The following is a 23325-nucleotide window of genomic DNA, read 5'->3' as shown; positions in this document are numbered from 1 at the left end:
GGAGAAACCATGTGCCTATAGGTAGTACTGTTTTATGTCACGGCTGGGCATTTATCCTAGTATTTTAGTGACACTTCTGGTTTTTCAGTTAGGTGAACATGATACAAACCTCCCTTCTCTTCTTCTGCTTGTGAGGGAACTCTCGGTTCTAACCCGAAAGGTCCCAGAGCAAGGTTTCCAGAACGCAGTCACACACAGGCGACATCTTTCCTTGATCCCAAACAGGAGTAACGACAAATGGGGAACTTGAGTCCCGGGTCCCAGCGGGGAGTCCTCGAACCACAACGCCTGTTAACTACTAGATGAGGTAGTGACTCTTAAGATCTTCCCACACGTGACAGCAAGCAGACCTATGGGAAATAGAGTTCTGGTATTTGTCACGCTACCCCGTGTGGGCCCTGCCAGGCCGACTTCCGGCGTCCTCCTGCGCATGTGCACCTCGCCCTGTGTGCGTGTTCGCGCACGCGCACTGCCGCCGCGCTGCTGTCGCTTCCTGTCCGTGCCCAGGTCACCGCTGGTCCCGGTTCCCAGGCTTTGGCCTCCAGCGGGCGAGGATCCCGGGGTCTGCGGGACCGGCGCTGTCCGGCCAGGCCGGCACCCAGCAGGCGTGAGGCTGTGCGGGCAGTGTTCGCTCAGGCGGGCGAAGGCTCGATCGGGGACCCCCGAGCGCGACCCCGCAGCTCGCGGGCCAGGTCCGAGGGACCGAGCGGCGGCGGCGCGGCGGCGCGGGGGCGGCAGGCTCCGGACCCGGCCCGTCTGCATCGCGGCGGCGTGGCAGAGGCGCACGGAACAGTGAGGCCCCCACCCCCAGCCCCGGGAGGAACGTTCTCCTGGGTGAGTTTGTCCTCTAGGCCCAGAGCCGGCTCCTCGGAACGGCGGCCTTGGGAGGCGGAGAGGCGGGGACCCAGGGAGAGAAGCGCCGGAGGAGCAGTCCGCGTCCTGCAGCGTCGGGAGCCTTGGGGCAGATCAGCGAGTCCGGACGGGGTAGGTCGTGCGTTTGCGGGCCTCGGGGCGGCTCTGGATCTTCCCACCCGCGGTGAGCAGGGTTGGGGGTAACGCCCCGGGCGGAGGACACGAGAGGGTGCGACAGGGAGGGTGTGACCGCTTCCCAGAGATCCGAGTGCCTGGGCGGGAGGGCAGGGGCAGGCTGCTCTGGAATGGGCGCTCCCCTGAGATTTGAGAGTTCTAGGGTTCCCGGGGGGGTAGGGGGTCCCAGCCTCCGCCGTGGACGCGTGGTGTCCCCCCCCCCCACGCCCCAACGCCCCTTCCTCTGCCTCTGGTCGTCCCCAGACTCCAAACGTGACTGTAAAGGTCCATGAGGACCTTTGTCCTCTGGTGTAAGTGTGTGCAGATTCCTCTTGGTTCTGCCCTGTGGAGTCACACAGCAGTGCAGGATAGGTCTGCAAGGGTTGTGTCCTGCAGCGTGGGTTGACAGAGGATGAGACTGGGCCGGAGAAGGGAGGTGACTTGTCCAAGGTTACCAGGTGTGTAGGTGGGATGGCTAAGAGGACTCAGACTCCCAGGCCAAGTGTTGTGTCCACTGTATTACCGTTAAATCAAAGTAAGTTTCCTAAGAGAACCTTTTGAGCAGCACACTCCGGTTTGTAGAAACAATTTAAAGACTCAGCCATACCTGAGTATATCCCTTTACTCAGAGGATCCTGTGGATTTTCTGATCTTAGGTATAGGTTAAAAGAGTTAGTAAGAAAGTAGATGAGTATAGCAAAATTTTTTTATTTAACAATGGATTATTTCAGTAGCCTTTGATGTTCATTGACTAATGAGAAATGTATCCCCTCATTCATGTGGGAATTACAGACGTACAGGTGGGTGCTCCCTCTTTATCATTCTTCCAGTCACTTTTGAAGGTTTAAAGGAACAGTCTCCCACAGGTGTCTTCAGTGTAACTTTCTGGGTAAATTCTTATACAGGAGAGGACTTCCTTGGCAGGCCAGATCATCCATAACTTTGTTGCTTGCATTTTCCATCTCCAGGTCTGCCTCCACTTTCAGTCCTCCACTTTTTTCCCAAGAGCAGCAGAAAATGAATAAATCTCTGGTGAGTTTTCCAGTGTATTTATTTATTCCCTGGTTTGTTGTATAATACACCTTAGGAGGAGATAGTTCAAACTTTAAAACAGGAAGGCAGAACCAGATAAAAGATGCGCTCAGACACAACACAGAGCAGCAGGTCGGCACCAGGCATCCTAGTCATGTTCGCCCGTGCAGACAGCATGATCCTTGGGCGCTGCTTCAGGAGAGTACAAGTGTGCCTCATGTACTTGACGTTCGTTACCAAAAAAATGACAGATACCATCCATTACTTGACTTACACTGACCAGCTGGAACACTTGCTGTGTTCTCGTGGGTCTTAAAGATTTCGTTGACGATCTTGCTGTACTTGCGACTAACCTTCCTAAATGACAAGCCTGAGTCATTGCCATTGGTGCCTTGTGCTCCTGTACGCAAGGGCATACTGCTCAGGGTGCATTCAGGGCACATAGCTTTCCTGCTGACTAACACATTGTTGTCCCATAGATATGTGTTTACTGCTGATCCAGGGATAAAATGAGGACCATCTGGAGGAATAGCCCTCTCACTCTTCAAATAAGTCTCCCCAAATACCACCCCGGTTGTCTATTGGGGTTGCACAGCAGACCATGTGGTGACGTCTCTGAGAAAGACTCCTTATTTCCCATTCATGTTTTATTCTGCAGCCTGCAGTGTTGGTTATGTCCCTGCTCCTCCCCTCAACCTGACCTGGTAAAGGCCACCTGTGATCTAGTGTACAAACCCGGTGGAGATTGGCCAGTCTGAGCCTTGGACAACTGCTGCCTTGCCCATGTGCAGTTTCCTCTGTTGGTTTCTTTCTGTGACGGATCTCTCCTTGCTGTCCTCCTGACTTTTCTTCTGCCATCTGCATGTGCTGTTCTTGCACCCTTGGCTCATGATTCTTACACCCATCTGACCTCACCCTCTGTGCTTTTAACTGCTAGCTCTGTTATCCTATGTCCAAAGGATACTTCAAGTTAATAGAGCCAATAGGTCCAAAAGTAATTATTTATAAACTGTCATCTGTGTCTTCTGTTGCCGTATTGGACACTATTCCATCATCCAGCCTGTTATATGTCCAGAAAAATGGGATTCATTCTAAACTCCTTCCTCTCTTACCATATTTGATTATTCAGGTTTGTTAACGTTACATTCTAAATGGTTTTTATCCCTTCTCCTTCACCCCATCCCTGTTACCATTAAAATAGCTTACTTGTTCATCCTTGGACTGTTATGGAAACTTCGTTTCTGTGCTGTTATTTCTTTCCTCCATTAGCTCCAGTGTATTTTCCATGCTGAGTATTCATGATGTCTCCATGTGGAAAGCACTTTAGAGGCTCCCTGAGTGTCCAGAAAAATGAGGTTGCCATTACGCTGAGGTGAAGAAGATTGCAGGAAAAGCAGGTTTGAGAAAAGGCCAGAATTAGGTGGTAGGTATTTTAAAGTGAACTGTCAACATGACATGCAAGTGGAGATGGCAGCATCTGTGTAGTTACCGGTGCTGGGTTTCGTTTTTTTTTTCTTTCCCATTCATAGACTATTTTTAGAGCAGTTTTAGGTTCACAGAAAACTTAGAGCAGACACTACCGAGTCCCTATGTACCCCTCCCTCTCTGTTTCCCGTTGTTAACATCTTATTAGGTTCGTGCAAAAGTAATTGCGATTTTTGCAATTTTAACCTTTTGAACCACAATTACTTTTGAATGAGCCTAATATATTAGTGTGGTACATTGCTAGAGTTGAAGGCTCAATCTTGATACATTATTATCTAAAGTCCACAGGGTTCACTCTGTGTTGTATGGTTTAGGCTTTAACAAATGTATAGTGACATGTATCCACCATTACAGTGTATACAGAATAGGTTCAGTACCTGAAAGTCCCCTGGGTACCACCTCTTCATCCCTCCCTCCTCCCCACCCCCAACCCCTGGTAACCTTTTTACTGTCTGTATATTTTTGCCCTTTCCTGAATGTCACAGTTGGAACCATACAGTATGTAGCCTGTGCAGAGTGGCTCATTTCTGTGTTCATGTGAAGTCCTGTGCATGTCCACTGCCGATCTTTCTATCAGAATATGTTTTGTTGTGTTTTTCTTACTGAATTAGTCTTAGTGGTTATAAATGTTTCCAGTTTGGGTCATGTTAGTAAACATTTTCTTCCAAGTTTGTCTTTGTACTTTATTTTCCAGGATTATTTTCATTTTGAGAAACTGAATACTTCGCATGTTTTAAATTTCTCAAAATGACCAATTTTGCATGGGTAAGATTCCTTCCTTGTTCAAGAGCACTGTCTTCCGTCAAAACTGGGGTGCAGCTTCTTTAATGGTATTGGTGAGGTGGAAGGAATTCGCTGATCTGGTGGGTCTCCTTCATTTTTGTTGGTTCTGTTTGCTCCTTACTGGCACTGGAGTACTGTCATTTGCTTTCTGTGGACAGGCCATGTAAGTGGTGCACTGACTCCTGACTCTGGAGGTTCTGCCTGTCCGAAAATGTCTTTCTTTTCACTTATGTGAAGTAGACTCTGTTGTGGTTTGGGGATACTTGGACCGAGGTCTTTGGCCCCAGGGGGCTCACTGTTCTTCGCCGTTTGGTTCCCAGCGATGCATGTGCTCTGACGCAGAAGCAGCCGTGCCACACAGAGCCCATTCGTAAAAGTCCCCTTGGGTCTTGGTCATTTACAGTCCTCTGAGGAATACTCTTTCTGTCAGTCTTCCCTAATGGCGTTCCAGTGCTTCCCCTCCTGGGCAGTCATGAAAGGACTCTTAGAACAGCGAGGAGAGCGTGTTCTCCCCCCACCCCCAACATGCTCTGAGAAACATGGCTCTGAGGAAGCCGTGGGTCGAGATGGTCACAGAAGGATTCTCACTCCCACGCCTGGTGTCTGGCTTGTGTGACAGTGTGTAAGCGGGGCTGATTCTCTGATCACAAAGCTGTCTCTGGACGGTTACTGTACTGAGTGGTCTTTCAAGACACTGTCATGGGTTGTTCCCGTGTCTTTCAAAACTAACCTAAAATACCTAAATATGTACAGTTCTGATGGGTTTCTTAACTTGTTATCCAGATTTTCTGAAACCCACTTTCTTAAAAGTTTAAAATGCTCCAAAGCTTCTTGTTTTAAGCCAGAGGATGAACAGTGCAATTTCCCCCTTACCCCTTTATGCATAAGCTTGAACTTGGGCAAACTACTTAAACCTGTCACCAAATCAGAAATCAGTTTGGAACATTCATGGTGATGCTGTTTGGAAGCAGCAACAGTGGGTGACGAACACGCATTGTTATTGACAGTTCTTGTGGCAGGCCCTGCTCAGACTTGCTGTAGGCAACCCATGCAGTAAAACACGAAGTGAGGATGTGTGTTGTCCAGCCTGCTTGCCGCTTGGTAGTCGTGGCAGACATTGCAGCTTGGCTCCTTCTGTAAGCTGGCGGAGGAACAGGTTTGGGCAGGAACAGCAGATGAACTTCAGGCACGTGGACTTTGCGATCTGGGACACAGGTGTGTGGAATTTAGGAGAAGTCTGGGCTGCTGGTACACATTTGGGAAACGTTGCTAGGTAGATGGTAGTTAAATTAAAGCCATGAGGCCAGAGGGGTCAAAATCACAGCAGGGAGGGCGGCAGCACAGGAACGGACAGGACTGAGCGCCAGGGTTCTCACTTGGGAGGACTTGGAGGAGAGGAGGCAGCCAAGGCGACTGGGCAGGAGGGGCCGGGGAGCACGAGGAGAAGCAGCATGAAGGAACAAAGTACGTCCTGTTTCTACGAGTGCCCCTCAGGCCTGTGCTCCTCGGGGGCAGGGGCTGAGTCTGCTGGTCTCAGTGTCCCCGAGAGCCAAGGTTGTTCCTGGCTCACATGCAAGGCAGCATCTTCTTTTATTGGTGGACACGGAATGAACTCTGTCAGTGTATTTCTCATGTATTTATCTTCCTTCCTGAATCTGTAACATTAAAAATGTATACAATGCAGGGCCTCCCGGTGGCTTAGGCGGTTAGAGCTCCATGCTCCTAACTCCGAAGGCTGCCGGTTCGATTCCCACATGGGCCAGTGGGCTCTCAACCACAAGGTCGCCAGTTAAATTCCTCGAGTCCCACAAGGGATGGTGGGCAGCGCCCCCTGCAACTAAAGATTGAACACGGCACCTTGAGCTGAGCTGCCGCTGAGCTCCTGCATGGCTCAGTTGGTTGGAGCGCATCCTCTCAACCACAAGGTTGCCGGTTCGACTCCCGCAAGGGATGGTGGGCTGTGCCCCCTGCAACTAGAAACAGCAACGGGACCTGGAGCTGAGCTGTGCCCTCCACAACTAAGATTGAAAGGATAACAACTTGACTTGGAAAAAAGTCCTGGAAGTACACACTGTTCCCCAATAAAGTCCTGTTCCCCTTCCCCAATTGAAAAAAAAAAAAATGTATACAATGTTCATAGTTGACTTTACCAGTGAGCTCTGTCTGTAAGCCCTTATCCCTGTACACCTTCTCCGTGTTACCCAGTTCCGATCACTGTGTCATTACAGGGGCCGGTGTCATTACAGGGGCCAGTGTCATTCCAGGATGTGGCCGTGGACTTCACCCAGGAGGAGTGGCAGCAGCTGGACCCTGAGCAGAAGACAACCTACAGGGATGTGATGCTGGAGAACTACAGCCATCTGGTCTCCGTGGGTGAGGGGAGCTTGTTTCCTGAGTTGCTAAGATATATGGGATTTCCCTCAAATTTACTGAATTTAACTTTGAATTTGATGGGACAAATGTGAATAATATGTTTTGGGCACCAGGCTGGGTATTTTGGTCTTTACCTCCCAGTGAAAGGTTCTAATTTTGATACCGTTCAGATGGGCACTTCTGTTGTATAGCTCGTAAAGCCCCACTTTCCTATGATGGCAGAGATCTGGAAGCCCAGCAGCCAGGCTCAAGTTCTCTTTCATTTCTATTAACAGGGTGTCACATTATCAAACCAGAAGTTATCATCAAGTTGGAGCAAGGAGAAGAGCCATGGATAGTAGAAGGAGAATTCTTACTTCAGAGTTACCCAGGTGTGTTAGTGGAGGCAGTGAGGAGACTGGTAACTTGGCAGTGTTTTCCCCTGGAATTTTTAATGGTCCTAAACCTTTGGAAGTGACTAGAGAGATACTTGTATGCTTTAGCTACCTGATTCTCTCTCTCAAAGACATCTTCCTGCTCCACAAAAACTTGTTTGTAGAGCTTTTCCATGCTTACCCAACCCAGAACCAAAACCCAGCCACTTCTTCCTTTTAAACCTTGGGTCTTGCTCTTTTTTATGGCATTTTCAGTGACCCATTGCTGTAGATTTTTTTTTTTTGGCATTCATAAGTGTGTTGTTAAAAAATACCTCATGCAGCCCTTCTGTTCTTATTACCTTCCTTTCTTCTTTACTGTGAAATGCCTGACATGTTTCTGTCCCCAGTTTCACTTCTCTTCCTTTTCAGGTCAGATTCCAAACCCCCGTTCTGTGCCTAAGCCAGTCATTTCAGTTCACCTGTGTTGTCGTGTGCATTTGTGCTGGTCACTCTTCCTGAGATCCAGTCCTTAAGTTTAGTGACGGCAGGAACTGGGTCTCCCTCTTTCCCCGAACTCTCATTTTCATCTTGTCCGTCTTATGTACTGTTGTTCCCAGTGCCTTGAATAACGTCCTGCCATATAAGTATGATGTACAGGGAGGAACTGCGACTCATTTGTCCTCCCACACCCTCCAGAAATGTGGCTAAAGGATCTGCGTGTCCTTTCAGCGGCTTGTTCTGTAAAGGGCTCCTCCTGTCTCACGTGCTTCCGCTTTGTGTGTGAGCTCTATGTGCGTCGTCTGCCTGTCGTCTAGTGCTCCCTGTGGGGGCCGTACAGCAGCCCTTTGTTGTAATGGATGCAAATGGCTCACCCGAAGTTCCCAGTTTCACGTGGTGCGCCTGCAGTGACCCTGCAGTGACCGTTCCCTCCTAAGGGAACTTCAATTCCTCGTCCTTTTAAGAGTCACCACGACATCAGCCCTGTAGGGCCTGTAGAAATTGATTTTCTGCAGTTTGCCAAAACTCTTGCTAAACTTCATTTGGTCCAGAAATGCATTCTGTTCATGTGATTTATTGTCCCTATAACTACGTTTCAGTGGGAAACACTTTATTTGGCCAGATAAGACATTGTTTAAGTCTGAGCTCAAATTTTCAAACCCTTCCCTCCTTGAAGTTTTTCCTTCCAACTCTTATCATTACTCCAGTTCCTTCCTTCTCTCAACTGTGACTCCACCTCATGGTGATACCTTAAAAAAAACTTAGGTTGATCAAGGAATCTGTTATTTGATAGTATGTTATTTTTTTCTTGAGCTTCTTTCCTCCCCTGCATTATAACCCTATAAAGAAAAGAGTATGTCCTCGCCATAGTATGTAATGTGCAGTACATGTTTCTTTCTTTGACTATCTGAACAGCCAGGTAGGTGACAGAACTTTCTTGTCTATCCATTCAGAAATAATATACAGGTAATTATTTCAAAATATGTGTCCCTCAGTCACATTCCCATATATTCTGCAGGTACTTGAAAGGTACCCATGTGATTCAGAGTAAGAACAACTTCTCTGATTTCTATTAGGGATTCAAAGGAAATAGGAAGTAGAGTCATACTTTCCAAAAGAGGTTTTGGTTAAAAAAGGAGAACAGCTGCATGGAGTAATTTAATTTAAACCGAGCATTCACATGGATAGTGAACTTTCAATGCAACGGTTGAATCACTCTGTGCTAAAATTATTGTGTGGCAAGTATTTTTAACTTTAAGAGAAAATGGAACTAACTGAGAAATAATTTGAAAAGTGTTTTTTTAAAGTCTGGACATCCCCCAAAAGATAGGTTTTGAGTAGGTCAAAGCTGGAAGTCAAGCAAACTAAGTGAAACAACAGGAGCAGAGACTTGTGGCTGCAGGTGAGCTGGGCACTGTTGGTACCACCATAATCTTAGTGTAAACCAATAGAGAATGCCTTAGATTGTAACCTGTCTCTCCCAACTTTTTATGAAGTGATATGGTGTAGAGTGCTGATCCACCTTCTCGAAAACCAGTTTCTACTTGGGTATATCTTATGACTTTGTCAAACAAATACGTTGATTTTCCTGGAGCAGGAATTATTTAAGTAGATTAGTGTAATCCTAGTTTGGATTCACATTGTAAATCCAGATGGTGAAAGCATTCCTTATCAGATTCTCCCGACCCCTCATTTTACCTGTTGTGATATTTTGACAGTGGACTCAGGTAAGTTGTAGGTTTTGGAGGACAAGGTTGTTATGGTTTCATCTGATATGGATGATAGCAAGTACAATAGTCAAGTTCATCTAAACATTGTAAGAAAGTAAAAATAAAGGTTATGGTTTTAGGAGCAGTTTGAAGAATCTGATTTTTAACGTTTGTACACTCATTGAAATTCAGGTTGGGAAATGCTGTTCACATTAAGAATTAAGTGACAGTACTGTGTCTATGTCACAGACAAGTTTAAGGAAATTGTCAGGCTATTGAAAATGAGAAAAATAATTGCTAAACTTATTGGGCATGTATTTTGTGCCAAATGCTGTTCTGAGTGCATTATATTTATGAACTTGGGTAATCCCACAATCACCCCATGAAGTTGGTGCCATTGTCTCATGTTACCGGTGGGTGGTCCTGAGTCTGAGCACAGCTAAGTGACTTGCCCTGGGTCCCCTAGCCAGAGTTCATGCTGTGTTATCCAACTAAGAACAAATAGAGTTTCATGGTCAGAATGAGCTCAGTTTAAATCACAACAGCATTAAAATATTTAAGAAATCTAAAACTTGAAAGGATGACGTGCTCTGGGGTCTATTTTGCACTTCCTGTTGGACGTACTTGTTCCTGGGATTCTCATTTTAAGTGGAACAGAATTAAAGTTAGAGCTCTGGTTACAGGACGGTTACTCTAAACGTGAGGAGATTTAGGTGGCAGTTTATTTGGCAAGATTGTGTGGAATCTGAAAAAAAAGGCAAAATAGTTTGGAAGGATCTAGACTAGTCAAACTGTTACCACACAAAAATCTTAGTAAAAGGTGATAGTGCCTTAGATTGTAATCTGTCTCCCATGTTAATATGAAATGATATGGTGTAAAGCGCTGCTCTTCCTCCTTCAAAACTAATCCATCTTTGGACATACCTTACGACCCTCCTTGTCCAGCAGCACTCCTTGCTGCCCTATCAATTGATCCCATGGACTGTGAATCCTCTCATTTCTACTTTGTCAGTCGTTCGTCCAGCATCCTGTCTTCTGATCATTGCTCCATGTTTGTATTTTACCTTCTATACCCAGTTTTCAACAAAATCTTATAAAGTAGCAGAGATCAAAGGTGCTTGTGTTTTTGTCAGTTTACTTCCTGCTTTCCTCACCACTGGAAATTGGAGTGTGTGTGTGTGTGTGTGTGTGTGGTGTTTATTCCAAACCAAAGAATAAGGGAAAGAAGTATACATGAAATTATTTTAATCTGTCCATGAAGCTAGCATCTACGCTGCAATGAAATGCTTGTATATGCCTCATTCCATATGTAACATAGGAAGATGTACAAAATTTGGTTAATTTTGCCTCTTTTTAGAAGAAGTCTGGAAAGTCAATGTGATAGAAAGAGTCCAGGAAAATGAAGACAAATATTCGAGGCAAAGTATATCCATCAAAAACAAAACCCTGATTGAAGAGAGAGGCAGTGTTCTTGGAAAGACTTTTAATGTGGAAACAAACCCTGGTCCTTCAAGAAAAATATCCTATAAATGTGACTCATGTGAAAAGAGTTTGAAATCGATTTCAGGATATATTAGTAGTGATGGAAGCTATGCAAGACTGAAACCTGATGAGTGTAGTGCATGTGGGAAATCACTTCTCCACAGGAAGCTGGAGAAAACTCATCCGGGAGGTAAACCTTATGTATTTCAGCAAAATAAGGAAGCTTATACTCTAAATGAAGAAAGTATTTATCAGAACATTCATATTTTGGAGAAACCCTTTGAATATATTGAATGCCAGAAAGCCTTTCAAAAGGATACAGTTTTTGTTAATCCCATGGAGGAGAAACCCTATAAGTGGAATGAATCTGAAATAGCCTTTCTCCAAATGTCAAGCCTCAGTGTACACCAGACATCTCATATGGAAATGAAGCCCTATGAATGCACTGCATGTGGGAAATCCTTCTGTAAAAAGTCAAAATTCATTATCCATCAGAGGACTCATACAGGAGAGAAACCTTATGAATGTAATCAGTGTGGGAAGTCCTTCTGCCAGAAGGGAACCCTCACTGTGCATCAGAGGACACACACCGGGGAGAAGCCCTATGAATGTAACGAATGCGGGAAAACCTTCTATCAGAAGTTACACCTCATTCAGCATCAGAGAACTCACTCAGGAGAGAAGCCCTATGAATGTAGTTACTGTGGGAAATCCTTTTGCCAGAAGACACACCTCACACAACACCAGAGAACACATTCAGGAGAGAGACCCTATGTTTGTCATGACTGTGGAAAAACCTTCTCCCAGAAGTCAGCACTTAATGACCATCATAAAATTCACACAGGTGTGAAACTCTATAAGTGTAATGAATGTGGGAAATGCTTCTGCCGCAAGTCTACTCTCACTACACATCAGAGGACACACACAGGAGAGAAACCCTATGAATGTAATGAATGTGGGAAATTTTTCTCTCGGTTATCGTATCTCACTGTACATTACAGAACTCATTCAGGAGAGAAACCCTATGAATGTAACGAGTGTGGAAAAACTTTTTACCTGAATTCAGCCCTCATGAGACACCAGAGAGTACACACAGGAGAGAAACCATATGAATGTAATGAATGTGGAAAATTATTCTCCCAGTTGTCGTACCTCACTATACATCATAGAACTCATTCTGGAGTGAAACCCTATGAATGTAACGAATGTGGGAAAACCTTCTACCAGAATTCAGCCCTTTGTAGACATCGGAGAATACATAAAGGAGAGAAGCCCTATGAATGTTATATATGTGGAAAATTTTTCTCTCAGATGTCTTACCTCACTATACATCATAGAATTCATTCAGGAGAAAAACCCTATGAATGTAATGAATGTGGGAAAACCTTCTGCCAGAATTCAGCCCTTAACAGACATCAGAGAACACATACAGGAGAGAAAGCTTATGAATGTTATGAATGTGGAAAATTCTTCTCTCAGATGTCGTATCTCACTATACATCATAGAATTCATTCGGGAGAGAAACCCTTTGAATGTAATGAATGTGGAAAAGCCTTCTCTCGGATGTCATACCTCACTGTACATTACAGAACTCATTCAGGAGAGAAACCCTATGAATGTAATGAATGCGGGAAAAAATTCTACCACAAATCAGCCTTCAATAGCCACCAGAGAATCCACAGGAGAGGAAATATAAATGTACTTGACGTAGGCAGGCTTCTTTGAAGTCAGACCTCATTTTATGTCAGAGAACCTTTTTAATATAACGTATAAGAAACTCCTACCAGGGATTGTGGACCAGCCTTTTTGCATTAGTCAGACTTGTAATCTGAAAGTTCACAGGGTGGAAACCACAATTGCAACAAGACCACATGACTTGCTCAATACCAGACTATACAAGAGGAAAAATTTATAAACATGTACAATGTATATACATTTCACCATGGATTCAAACTGTTTTATATATCAGGGAATTCATGCCAAGGGGAAATGTTATTTTAAGGAAAACATACTCCTTTGGAAATTATTAATACTAAAAGTTATGTTTCCGACATAATATCAAGCTTTTTGTAAAACAAAAGACCTGTTGTGAATAAACGGACTCCTTATGTAAATAGAAACTGTAAAATCACCAGATAGCTAATCAAGACAGCAACAGAGCCACATTAAACTTCTGTAGTTGATTCCTGAGAGTGCAGGACTTTCTGTTTGCTTGCTTTTTAGGATGCTACATTACACAAATTGTATGCTTATTCTGAATCATGTTTGAAAAGGCACTGTATCCTTATTAGCATAATGTGTAAGTCATACAGCGCTATTTTAAGTAGTACCACCATGTTACTGTCTTAATATGCATTGCTATTGAACTCATATTTGGTAGGTATAAAGTATTCTCCTTCTTGTACTCTTCCCTGGCACTTATAAATGTATTTGATCATTGTTAATGAACTAAATATTCCATAGATAAGCCAATTTTTTTTTATGTTGTTAACTTTGAGTCAGCAAGAGATGGACATGTATGCATCAGGTAGGTAAGAGACTACATAGGTAGTTTTAAGTTGTCAATGCCAGAAGTCTCCAGTAGTGAGAAACAACTAATGCTCATTGAACTGAACTGTATACAGTTTTAAAATGTACTTAAAATATTCCCATTTTAATCTATTTTTTTCATCTGTTTTTCATTTGGAGGTCTACGTAAGTGTGCAGAGCACACATACTATGTCACTTGGAAATTATCTGTATTTTTATCTGATACAATAATGTTTTTCAACATTGCTCTCTGCTCCTCCCTGTTCCTGAATGAACTGAGAAAACATTCATACGGCTTGTGGAGACATTATTGAATCACCACCCTAGTCACTCGATCTTTAGTGTTTGCTGGCAGAGTTTTGGTATCCATTTCTCATGAAACGGGGGTAAATCCTGATTAGTTTCAACCAAAATGATAATCCCTTTCTCACTACCAGCAAGAGTAGTCATAGAACCCAATTATAAACACATACAAGAGGTATCTGATAGTTTGTGTCTGGAAAAGTTTTCCTCAACATTCAAGGAATCCTGCAGGGTGAAGTGGAATCTTGTGCTGAACCTCTCCTTCTCTGTATGTGATGCCTGCTTATCTCTTTCAACCATGAAGGAGAATTTAAGGCTGGCAGAGCATGAAGACTGAAGAGCTTCTGAACCACCAGCCGAGGAGCCACTCCACCTCTGGACTGTTTCCTTTGGGAAAGACTACATTTATTTTTAAGTCTGTTGACTTAGGTTGCTCTGTTAGTGGTAACTGAAGATATAGAGTTACACTTTTGTAGGAGTTATACAATTGAGAAGTGGACTTGAGGTAAATCACTTATTTTGAGGTGTTTAGATATAGAGATTTATTTTCTGTAAATTTTGATGTAAATTTCAGCTTTAGAAACAAATGTGTACATTTCCTTAAATTGTTACATCATTGACCTGAGGACCTTTGGAACCTGATACAATTTCAGATATACTTCCTTTTTATAATGCATGACTTAGATTTTGTTTAGGTTAATTTGTGTTAATTCATGGATTGTTGTTACAATGTTAGTTGACACATATGGTGTAAGGTAAGGACCTACTTTTGTTTGCTTTCCCGTGATTAGCCTGATAGTCTATATTTGAATAATTTACCCTTACTGAGATGAAATGCCATATTTTTCATGTATTTCAATCACTCGTGACGCCTGTTTCGTTACTCAACATTTCTCCCTATTCTAGATGATTGTGAGTATGCTACATAACAGGAATTAAAAGTCTGGTAGTTTGTACAGTTGTGTATAGGAGCTATATATTCATAGTATATTTGTTGAAATGGTATCTACAAAGGTTTCCCACACTAGTGTGTCATCATTATAGCTTAAATACACATATGCATATTAAGTAAAATATTTGAAAAGCTTAAATGGTTTACCACATTCTTTTTATCTTGTGGAGAGCCTGCACATAAAAGGGCTGGTACAAGTAAGTGGTCCTAAACTACCTGTGCAATAATGTAGGCATGTAAATTCTTCATAATTTCACAGATGTCAATGTTGTCATGTTACTACATCTCAGAAATTAGGATCACTGGCACTGTTTTTCTTCTTCTTTAGATGTACTTAAAATAATGGTCTGTCTTAGATTTGATGGAACGCCGTATTTGAAAAGTTTTTAACTATTCCTGGGAAGCATGTAAGCTACACAGGCCTGAGTTGGTGAACGAGAGCACTGTTGGGGGGTTCAGTTCACCTGTCCTGTGGCAAGGACTGAAAATGGAATTGAGGCAGAGCATGAGTACTTGCTTCTTATACACAGTGACCTCCTAATTTGTGATGTGAGCAGATTAGGAACCCTAAGGGGGATTTTCAAGGGCTGAACAGGAGGTCAACCCTTCTTGGCAGGTGGAGGTGAGATCCCCCGCCCCTTTTAAATCATCCCAGGGTTAGTGAAATGATGGTGCAGTTGTTGCTTCCATGGCCTCTCAAATAGGTCAAAGTGGAGACAGTCTTAAAACCAGGGCCACATTCCGTCAGGCTACAGAGTCACACTCTCCTTTGTGTCATCTCATTCTGCCTGGCTGGGCTGTTCAGTCAAGTGACTCCTGGTCACGCTGTTCCATCTGCTGGTGTCTGCTTTTGAATGTCCTTCCTATGATGACAGTGCCCTGTCCACTTAGTGTAACTGACGGGGCTGCTAGCTGTCCTCCAGTCCTACCCATTTTTCTCTTCGTAAATGTCCCCCTTTCCTCCCGTTTCAGCTGGGCACATCACCAGAGGTTCAACTGGCCAACTTTCCTATCAGCAAGGCACGACTGGGTGACTGAGTTTAGCTGGTGGGGAATGTGGGGAATACTGTGCCATCAGCTGAGTCGTGTCCTTAAAAGAGGACCTCTTGTTCTTCGCTGCCTCTGCTCCAGCCCTCAGGCTATGACAGGACTCTGGTGCTGGTGAGCTGACTTCCTCCCCGAGCATGAGGACGGCACTGGAGGGCAGGGGTCACCACACCCATCCTGAAAAGGCCATGGAAACACTTCAGGCCTTGTGGGCCACACGTCCTGACAGCCGCTCACCTCTGCCAGTGCAGCATGAAAGCACCTGCAATGCACGTGCACATGGACCGGGCCGTGGTCCTAGAAGCTTTTAGGTGTGGACACTTAAATTTGAACTTCATATAATTTTCACATGCCCACAAAATACTATTCTTCTGATTTTTAAAAAATAAAACTACTCAACATGTAAAAACCATTCTTGGTTTCTAGGCTGTCCCAGTAAGAGAGCAGGCTGAATATGGCCTGTGCTCTGCATTTTGCTAACTCCTGCTTTAGGAGATGGAAGAGTAACAAGTAAAGGGAAGCTTCTGTCTGGATAACATCACAGAATACGGCTGGCCCACCTCTCTGGAGACCCTGTTCATGGACTTACATGTGAGATGTCAATCTTCTATCTTGGCTTAGCCACTTTTTGGCAGCCAACCCAACACTGTAACAGAATTACCCAACAAAAAAATGAACTGCATTTATTTCTGCTAAAATGCAACATATACATTCCTCCAAAATCTAGTGTGAAAATGACTAATAAAAGAGTAAGTCTTAGGAAGAAAGTAAAGGTGGCCTACTCAGAAGCTTTGGAATATCATGACGAGTATTGGCAGAATAGCAATCCTAAAAAAAACTACGAGCACAGCTTAACATTTTAAATTCCCAATAAAATATGCAGTATTTGTATCCTGAGGATGATGTGTGCTCAGATCTTGGGTTCTAAGTGTTACTTGCCACTAATGGAACCAGAGCTCTTTAGAGTACCAGCTTATCCCAAGGCTGATTAGGAGAAATAAACGCGCAGGACATCTGTTTGTCCCAGGAAACAGGGAAGTGCTCAAGAATTGATGGGGAGTGACCACCAAAAATGGCAGAGCAGGGAAATCTAGGGCTTGTGCCCCCCAATATGAACAACGAATGAACTAGCAAAAACTGACAATCTAGTCCAAAACTTTCACCCCCGGGGGGAGGCCTGGTGAAGGAAGGCAGCAGCTTTGCAGCGAGAGAGCACTGACTTTTTAAACTGTCCACCTACCATCCCTGCACTTCAGATCACCAGCCAAATGGATGACACCCTGAGCTCCAGGTAAGGGTGCTGTGGCCAGGGGGAGAATTACAGTCCTCGGAATTGGGACTGTGGGTCTCACCTGTTGGGCAGCTGTCTACATGTATGAGTGTTGCAAAGTTTTCCCTGTGTTTCGACTCAGAGCTGTCACAGGCTGGAGGCGGCTTTCCAGGTGGCTTGTGCCAAAAGCATTTCAAGGCAAAGGTATTGGAAGCAGCAGCCTGGAGCAAGAAATGAGTCATTTCTTGCCCCAAATGAGCAGTAGACAAACTGAGAAGCCTGGAAAGGAAGAGGATGAAAAAGGAGGTATGTGTGGGAATAAGGGCTTTTAGAAGCTTCCACGTGTACCAGGAAATCAGGGTGGGACCCAGGCTCAGGAAAGCCCTGAGAAGCCCTTCAGCCCTCACCTTGGACTGGTCTGCATGCTCCACGCAGGCTGGGAGTGAAGGCTAAGGCAGAATGGAACCAGCGTGGCTACGTGTCAAAGGAGTACCCCACACAGGCAATCTGCAAAGATGGGAGGCTAGTTTTTCCTTTTCTCCTCCTTCCGCCTTTCCCTTTATTTTATTTTAGTTTTTGGCTCCAAGTATTTAAGGAAACTGATAAGCTAATGGAACAAAGAATTCAATGGCCACACATAACAAAGAATACAGACGCACAAAAACAGTTTAGAAAAGTCAACAAAGAAGCAAACAAGAACCCAAACAAAAAAGAACCCTGCAACTAAAGGGAGAATCTGATTTTTAGAGTTGCCACATTATAATATTCAAAACGTCCAATTTTCAGCAAAAAAAAGGTTACAAAACAGGACAATACAGCCCACTCATAGGAAAAAGAGAAATCCGCAGAGGCTATCTCCATGAGCCCAGTATCTGGTCACTGGGCAGTGCCACCCTGCTGGATTAAGAGTGCACCGTGCTCTCTGGGCAGTTACTTTGAGACTAAATTTAAACACAAACTCAATCAGAATCCCACAGGCTTTGGAGAGGAGCCTGGTAAGTCCATCCTATCGATCATTGTCTCTAAGAACTAATGTGGGGAAAGCCAAGAAGTTTTGAAAAACAGAATGAAGAGGGACTTGCTCTTCAGTAACACAGAAAAATGTTATTAGCACAATTGTAAAATAGTTCAGTAAAACAAAGATATCCAGAAAGAAACGGAGACAAACTATGAGACTGCACATAGGAGAAAACCCAATATAACCAAGCTGCTGGCAACTCCAAGGTCAAAATAAAGCAACCGCTGGTCCACAATTATCTACTGTACAACAAACCCTGGTAAGAACTGGCCTTCACTCTCACTGATCTCTCTTAGATTAAGTGACCATCCCAGGAACAACTAAACTGGGCCAAAAGGACAGCTGCTGTGATGTGCCACCAGGAATGTGCCAGCTCTGGGGACTCAGCTGCTCCTGGAAGGATGTGGGAAAGAATGCTAAGACGACGAGAGGCAAAGCCACTACATGTGATCATTAACCTATGACAACGATACTTCAAATCAGGAACAAAAAGAGAATTAAATGGTATAGAAGCAACTAGCAATTCATCAGGAAAATAAAAACCTTGAGGAAAAGTAGGGAAAAGATCAATTAATAATTCATTAAAATTTTAAAAGGTTGTTTTAAATAAAGAGAAGGAATACTTAATGCTCGTATGTAAATAGGTTCCAGAGGGAAATTTCCTGTGCTCGATTTCTTTCAAACAAGAAATAACGTCATGGGGCAGCTGGATGGCTCAATTGGTAAGAGCACGAGATCTGAACAGGGTTGCCGGTTCGATTCCCACATGGGCCAGTGAGCTGCGCCCTCCACACTAGATTGAGGATAACAAGCTGCCGCTGAGCTGCTGGAGGGGCGGCCGGATGGCTCAGTTGGTTAGAGCGCAAGCTCTCAACAACAAGGTTGCTGTTTCAATTCCCGCATGGGATGGTGGGCTGCGCCCCCTGCAACTAAAGATTGAAAACGGCAACTGAACTTGGAGCTGAGCTGCGCCCTCCACAATTAGAATGAAGGACAATGACTTGGATCTGAGGGGCCCTGGAGAAACACACTGTTCCCCAATAAAAAAATAAAAAATAAGTAACATCATACAGAAATTTACAGGGCAGAAAGCAGTCTCTGAATTATTTTCTCAAGAAAGAAATCCTTGCCCCCAAATTCCTGTATCTAATACTTCTGAATTACCTAATTTTTAAAACTCGCACACCCCTGCAATGGCAGGATGCCAGAGTTCCCAGTGTGAGGGACACTGCCAACCTCAGGCCTTCCTTCCTGCACAGCTTCTGAGCTGACTAATACCAACCCTGACCCACATGATGCAACCAGTGGGGTTGTCCCGATGGACAGTGCCATTCTGCTCATGACCCAGTAAAGAGACCTTTCCCTAAATCATCCAGAATGGTTCCCTAAACATCCCATTGGCCAGTGCTTTGTCATATGCCCAACCCAAACCATCCTGGTGAGGAGAGGAACATGGGCTACAAGTCTCTCCAACAAGCAAGAAACAGAGCAGCTGCCAACCTGCGGCAAAGGAATCGGGCAGAGTATCTGCACCCTGTCTGCAGTGGTCCCTGGGTTCCCATCACTTCGTTACACGCAGTGTACCTCTGTAGGCCCCTCTGCAACCTTCAAGGGTGGGAAAGAGAAGGGTATTTTCTATGCACACACATCTTTTAGTGCAATGGGCGCTACTGCCTGCAGCTGTTTGTGAACCACGCTGTGTTGTCACCAGCGCTGTGCCCTGCCTTTGCATACCGTGTGAGGGCGTCCCCATTACACCAGCTAAACCCAAGACAATCACATTCTAAAAAGGCATTGTTTGGCTTCTTTATTGAGAGCGGATCAATAACAATGGGAGTAATCATTTATATGTTCCAAAAAACAGTAAGAGAATAGATAAGTGTGGTATGGTAATTTCCCGAAACTTTTAATAAAAATTTTTAGAGCTAAGAAAAACACAGTGAACACTCACGTGCTTACTACTAAGTTCAACACGTGCTAAAATTTGACTTTTTGCTCCATCTACTTAGGTATGCTTTTTTTCCTGAACCACTTCACAGCTGCAGACATCATGACAGTTCATCTCTCTGTATTCAAAATGCGTGTCCTAGAAACAGGCATTGACATTCATAACCACAATTATCACACTTAAGAAAATTAACTCGAATTCCCTAAAATCATCTAATACCCATTCCAAATCCCTCTAACTGCCACCAACACATCTGTGTAGATGCCTTTTGGGAACCAATCAAGGTTCATGCACTGCATTTGACTATGTTTCATCAATCTTTCTGAATTGAAAACAGTTCCCCTACCTTTTCTTTCTTTTAAATGGCATTGCCTTTTTGAAAAAGGCAGTTGTCAACTGTCTTGTGTAATGCCCCACATTCTGGATTTGTCTGGCTGTTTTCTCCACTGAAGATGTTCCTCTATCTCCTGTATTTTCTGAAAAGTACAAGACTAAACATTTGATGAGATTTGTAATAAGTCTTCTGGCAAGAAGACCACACAGTGCAACAGTAAATAATACATCAGAGTGCATCTCATCAAGAGGCACATGGTGGCCGTCTCAATAAGGCTACCTTTGATCATATGGTTAAATTAGTGGGGCACACGAGCATTCCAGTGTAAAGGCACAGTTCTTCCAGGTTCAATGAGTGACATCCATGGGTGATATTCTGGCACTACAAAAATACTGTCTCCTCTGCATCTAATGATCTTAACACCCATTGACAAGCTTTGCAGAGCTGCACTGGGGCTTATAAATTAGTGAATTTTCAAACTGTCATTCCTTCTACATTTATTAGCTGACATTTTCCAATAATGGATAGGTTTACCACAACTGAAGATGGACAACGGCTACTACTAAAAGGACAGAGTGAAACCTGATTCTTTCCCTCTTATTAGAGAAAGGAGTTTTTGAAACATTCTCCTCCAATGCTGGAAATGAGCTTAGCCCCTTTATCCTTTTTTGTGTATTGCTGTGGACTCCGGTTTTTAAAATTCAAATGTTATAGTCAGCTACAGTCATTCTGTTTGACCACTGCCGTCGCAGTGGACAGAGCTAGGAAATATATGAATTGTAAAACATAATGAGTGATATTCTCAATTCATACTTATCATTATAGGGAGTTTTACATAGATTCTTAGCTTTTTACAATCACCTCTTAAACTAGAAATTCTGGTTCCTAGTAACTTTAGCAATTTCTTTTTGCTTTATCCTACAATATACACAAAACAGATTCAAAATAACACCAATATTATTAACAAGAATATTAATGAGTGATGTTCATAATTTTTTGCAAGTTTTTTGTTCTTCACATCCCATTAAGGATGTACAGTCATAATAATATGTTCAAAAGTTTCTTGAAAAAATTATTGTCTCTGTGTGGTTAAGTTACCCATTAGATACACGTTGATTTGTTTCTGTTTTCAATTTTAGAATCTGCTTTTATTCTTGAATATGTAAATAATTTATATTTGTTCAAAAGTGAAAATTTCATTAAAAAGTATAATCAAAGAAATTTTGCTTCCATCCCAGTCTCTGCCATGCTGTTCACTCCTGCCACCATAGGATTCATTTTTATTAGTTTGTAGTTTATCCATCCAGTGTTTCTCTTTGTAAAAATAAGCAATTTGTGTGTGAGTGTGTGTGTATACCTATTTCATTTCCATTCTTACATGAAAGGTAGCATGCTATATACAATTTTCTGTACGTTGGTTTCCTCAATATGTTGTGGTACAGTATTTCAAATTGGTCAGATAGTCACTTATAATGTATATTGTACTATCAAAATACAAATAAACACTGGTGGAATTTAGTGTGAGAAATCTGCCATAATAATTATTAAACTATGGGGAGATATTTCCTCCTGACAACTGTTTTGACACCCACTATGAAAACCAACCACACACAACATATGTACATTGGATACTAACGTACCTAGGCCTTGCTTACCTCAAGTGTCCCTTAAGGGTCTAATGCTGTCACCTTGCTGCTGCAACTTGTGTTTTTCTAAAGGCTTCGTATTCTAGCAATGAGTATCATTAGCATTAGATATAGCTTATGCCACATTTTCAAAATTTGGTACCACATCACAATCATGACTTCTGGTATTACATTATTTCTAAAGAAAAAAATCTATCCACATTCCCTACATTGACAGATTTCCCTCAGTATTAATTCCTTTTTTATAAAACAAACTTCGTGTTTTTGTCTTGAAAGCTCTCATGCCTATAAAACATGCATATATTTTCACTCCTGTATCAATGAACTGATGTTCCGTAAGTTGTGAGTTTGTAAATGCTTCATACTCTTGTTGCAGTCTTTGTGTTTTTCCCATGATTTCTCTGAGGCATATTTTGATTTGTAGGTAGATACTAATACACAGGGTGTTCTCAGGGATCTCTTTCTGTAGAGATCTCTGACATTCAGTAAGATATGACATGTTTTCCAATATTCATTTTCTCCATGGAGAGCCCTCCACTCTCTAACGTGTGCTTTCTAGTAGCAACTAAAGAATGAATTTACACAGAAGTCTCCACATTACTACATTCATAAGGTTTCTCCCATGGGTTCTCTAACGTGTGACACAATTTGAATTAACACAGAATTTTCACATGTATTACAATTTAGGGTACTGCTCTAATTGTGTGAATTACCTGATGCTTAGTGAGAGTTGACTTCTTGCAGAAGGATTTCCTACATTCATTACATTCATAGGATTTCTCCCATGTGTGTTCACTGATGTACTGTGAGGGTTGACTTCATACAGAAGGATTTCCCATGTCTCTTACATTCGTGTGGCTTCTCCCTGGTTTGAGTTCTCTGATGATTAATGAGGTTTAACTTCACATAAAAAGTTTTTCTACATTCATTACATTCAAAGGGGGTTATTCCCTGTGTGAGTTCTCCAATATACAGTGAGATGTGAGTTCATACAGAAAGACTTCTCACATTCATTACATTTGTAGGGCTTCTCTGCTGCATGAGTTCTCTTATTTATGGTTAAGGCAGACTTATAACAGAAAGATTTCCTACATTTATTACTTCGTGGGGCTTCTCCCCAGAGTGTGTTCTCTGGTGTTCGATGAGGTGTGACTTCTGGAAGGTTTTTCCTCATTCCTTACATTCATAAGATTTCTCCCATGTGTTGTCTCTGGTACTCAGGGCTGAATTCATATAGAAGGATTTCCCACATTCTCTACATTTATAGGGCTTCTCCCCTGTATGTGTTCTTTGGTGTACAGTTAGGGTTGGTTTATGGTGAAAGGTTTTCTGACATTCATTACATTCATAAGGTGTCTCTTCTGAATTGTGTCCTGATGATGAGTGAGGTTTGACTTCATAGAAAAGGCTTTCCCATATTCATTACATACATGGGGTTTCTTTCCTGTGTAATTTCTCTGATGAATACTAAGAAGTGACTTCACATAGAATGACTGTTCACATTCATTACATTTAAAGGGCTTCTCACCCGTGT

At 43.1% G+C, this 23325-nt stretch overlaps 1 protein-coding gene, 1 long non-coding RNA gene and 1 pseudogene across 10 annotated transcripts in view; 1 reads left to right on the top strand and 2 right to left on the bottom strand.

Moving 5' to 3' along the window:
* Positions 1 to 478: 478 nt before the first annotated feature.
* ZNF12 (zinc finger protein 12) lies at positions 479 to 18643 on the top strand. Of its 4 annotated transcripts, none has more exons than XM_074313959.1 (5): positions 479 to 984; positions 1995 to 2058; positions 6555 to 6699; positions 6975 to 7070; positions 15501 to 15635. In XM_074313959.1, the coding sequence occupies exons 2-5, from the start codon at positions 2044 to 2046 to the stop codon at positions 15560 to 15562; spliced, it is 318 nt and encodes a 105-aa protein (XP_074170060.1). In that variant the 5' UTR covers positions 479 to 984; positions 1995 to 2043; the 3' UTR covers positions 15563 to 15635. The 4 variants fall into 4 exon arrangements, with proteins under 4 accessions (XP_074170060.1, XP_074170061.1, XP_074170059.1 ...); XM_074313960.1 differs by lacking the exon at positions 15501 to 15635 and adding an exon at positions 15660 to 18643 and having other exon boundaries at positions 480 to 984; XM_074313958.1 differs by lacking the exon at positions 15501 to 15635 and adding an exon at positions 10620 to 14667 and having other exon boundaries at positions 484 to 984; positions 6573 to 6699.
* LOC109459291 (uncharacterized) overlaps positions 1719 to 23325 on the bottom strand; it is a 32139-nt gene continuing 10532 nt past the window's right edge. For 3 of the 6 annotated variants that reach the window (XR_012489907.1, XR_012489914.1, XR_012489906.1), the window contains exon 6: positions 1719 to 6163. This is a non-coding gene — a long non-coding RNA (uncharacterized LOC109459291). The remainder of the gene's footprint in view (positions 6164 to 23325) is intronic. The other 3 variants (XR_002139373.2, XR_002139372.2, XR_012489908.1) reach the window with 2 other exon arrangements.
* LOC141567201 (uncharacterized) lies at positions 19847 to 23201 on the bottom strand (annotated as a pseudogene).

Source organism: Rhinolophus sinicus, linkage group LG10 (assembly GCF_036562045.2).
Source record: "Rhinolophus sinicus isolate RSC01 linkage group LG10, ASM3656204v1, whole genome shotgun sequence".
Classification (NCBI taxonomy): Eukaryota; Metazoa; Chordata; class Mammalia; order Chiroptera; family Rhinolophidae; genus Rhinolophus; species Rhinolophus sinicus.
Note: the sequence above shows the minus strand (reverse complement) of the source record. Positions and strands in the feature narration are given on the sequence as shown.

What these genes read in the sequence shown, in the direction of transcription:
- ZNF12 (XM_074313957.1), top strand. An exon ending in CAGCCATCTGGTCTCCGTGG is followed by an intron (nt 6,700 to 6,974) that starts GTGAGGGGAGCT and finishes TTCTATTAACAG; the next exon opens with GGTGTCACATTATCAAACCA. An exon ending in CTTACTTCAGAGTTACCCAG is followed by an intron (nt 7,071 to 10,619) that starts GTGTGTTAGTGG and finishes GCCTCTTTTTAG; the next exon opens with AAGAAGTCTGGAAAGTCAAT.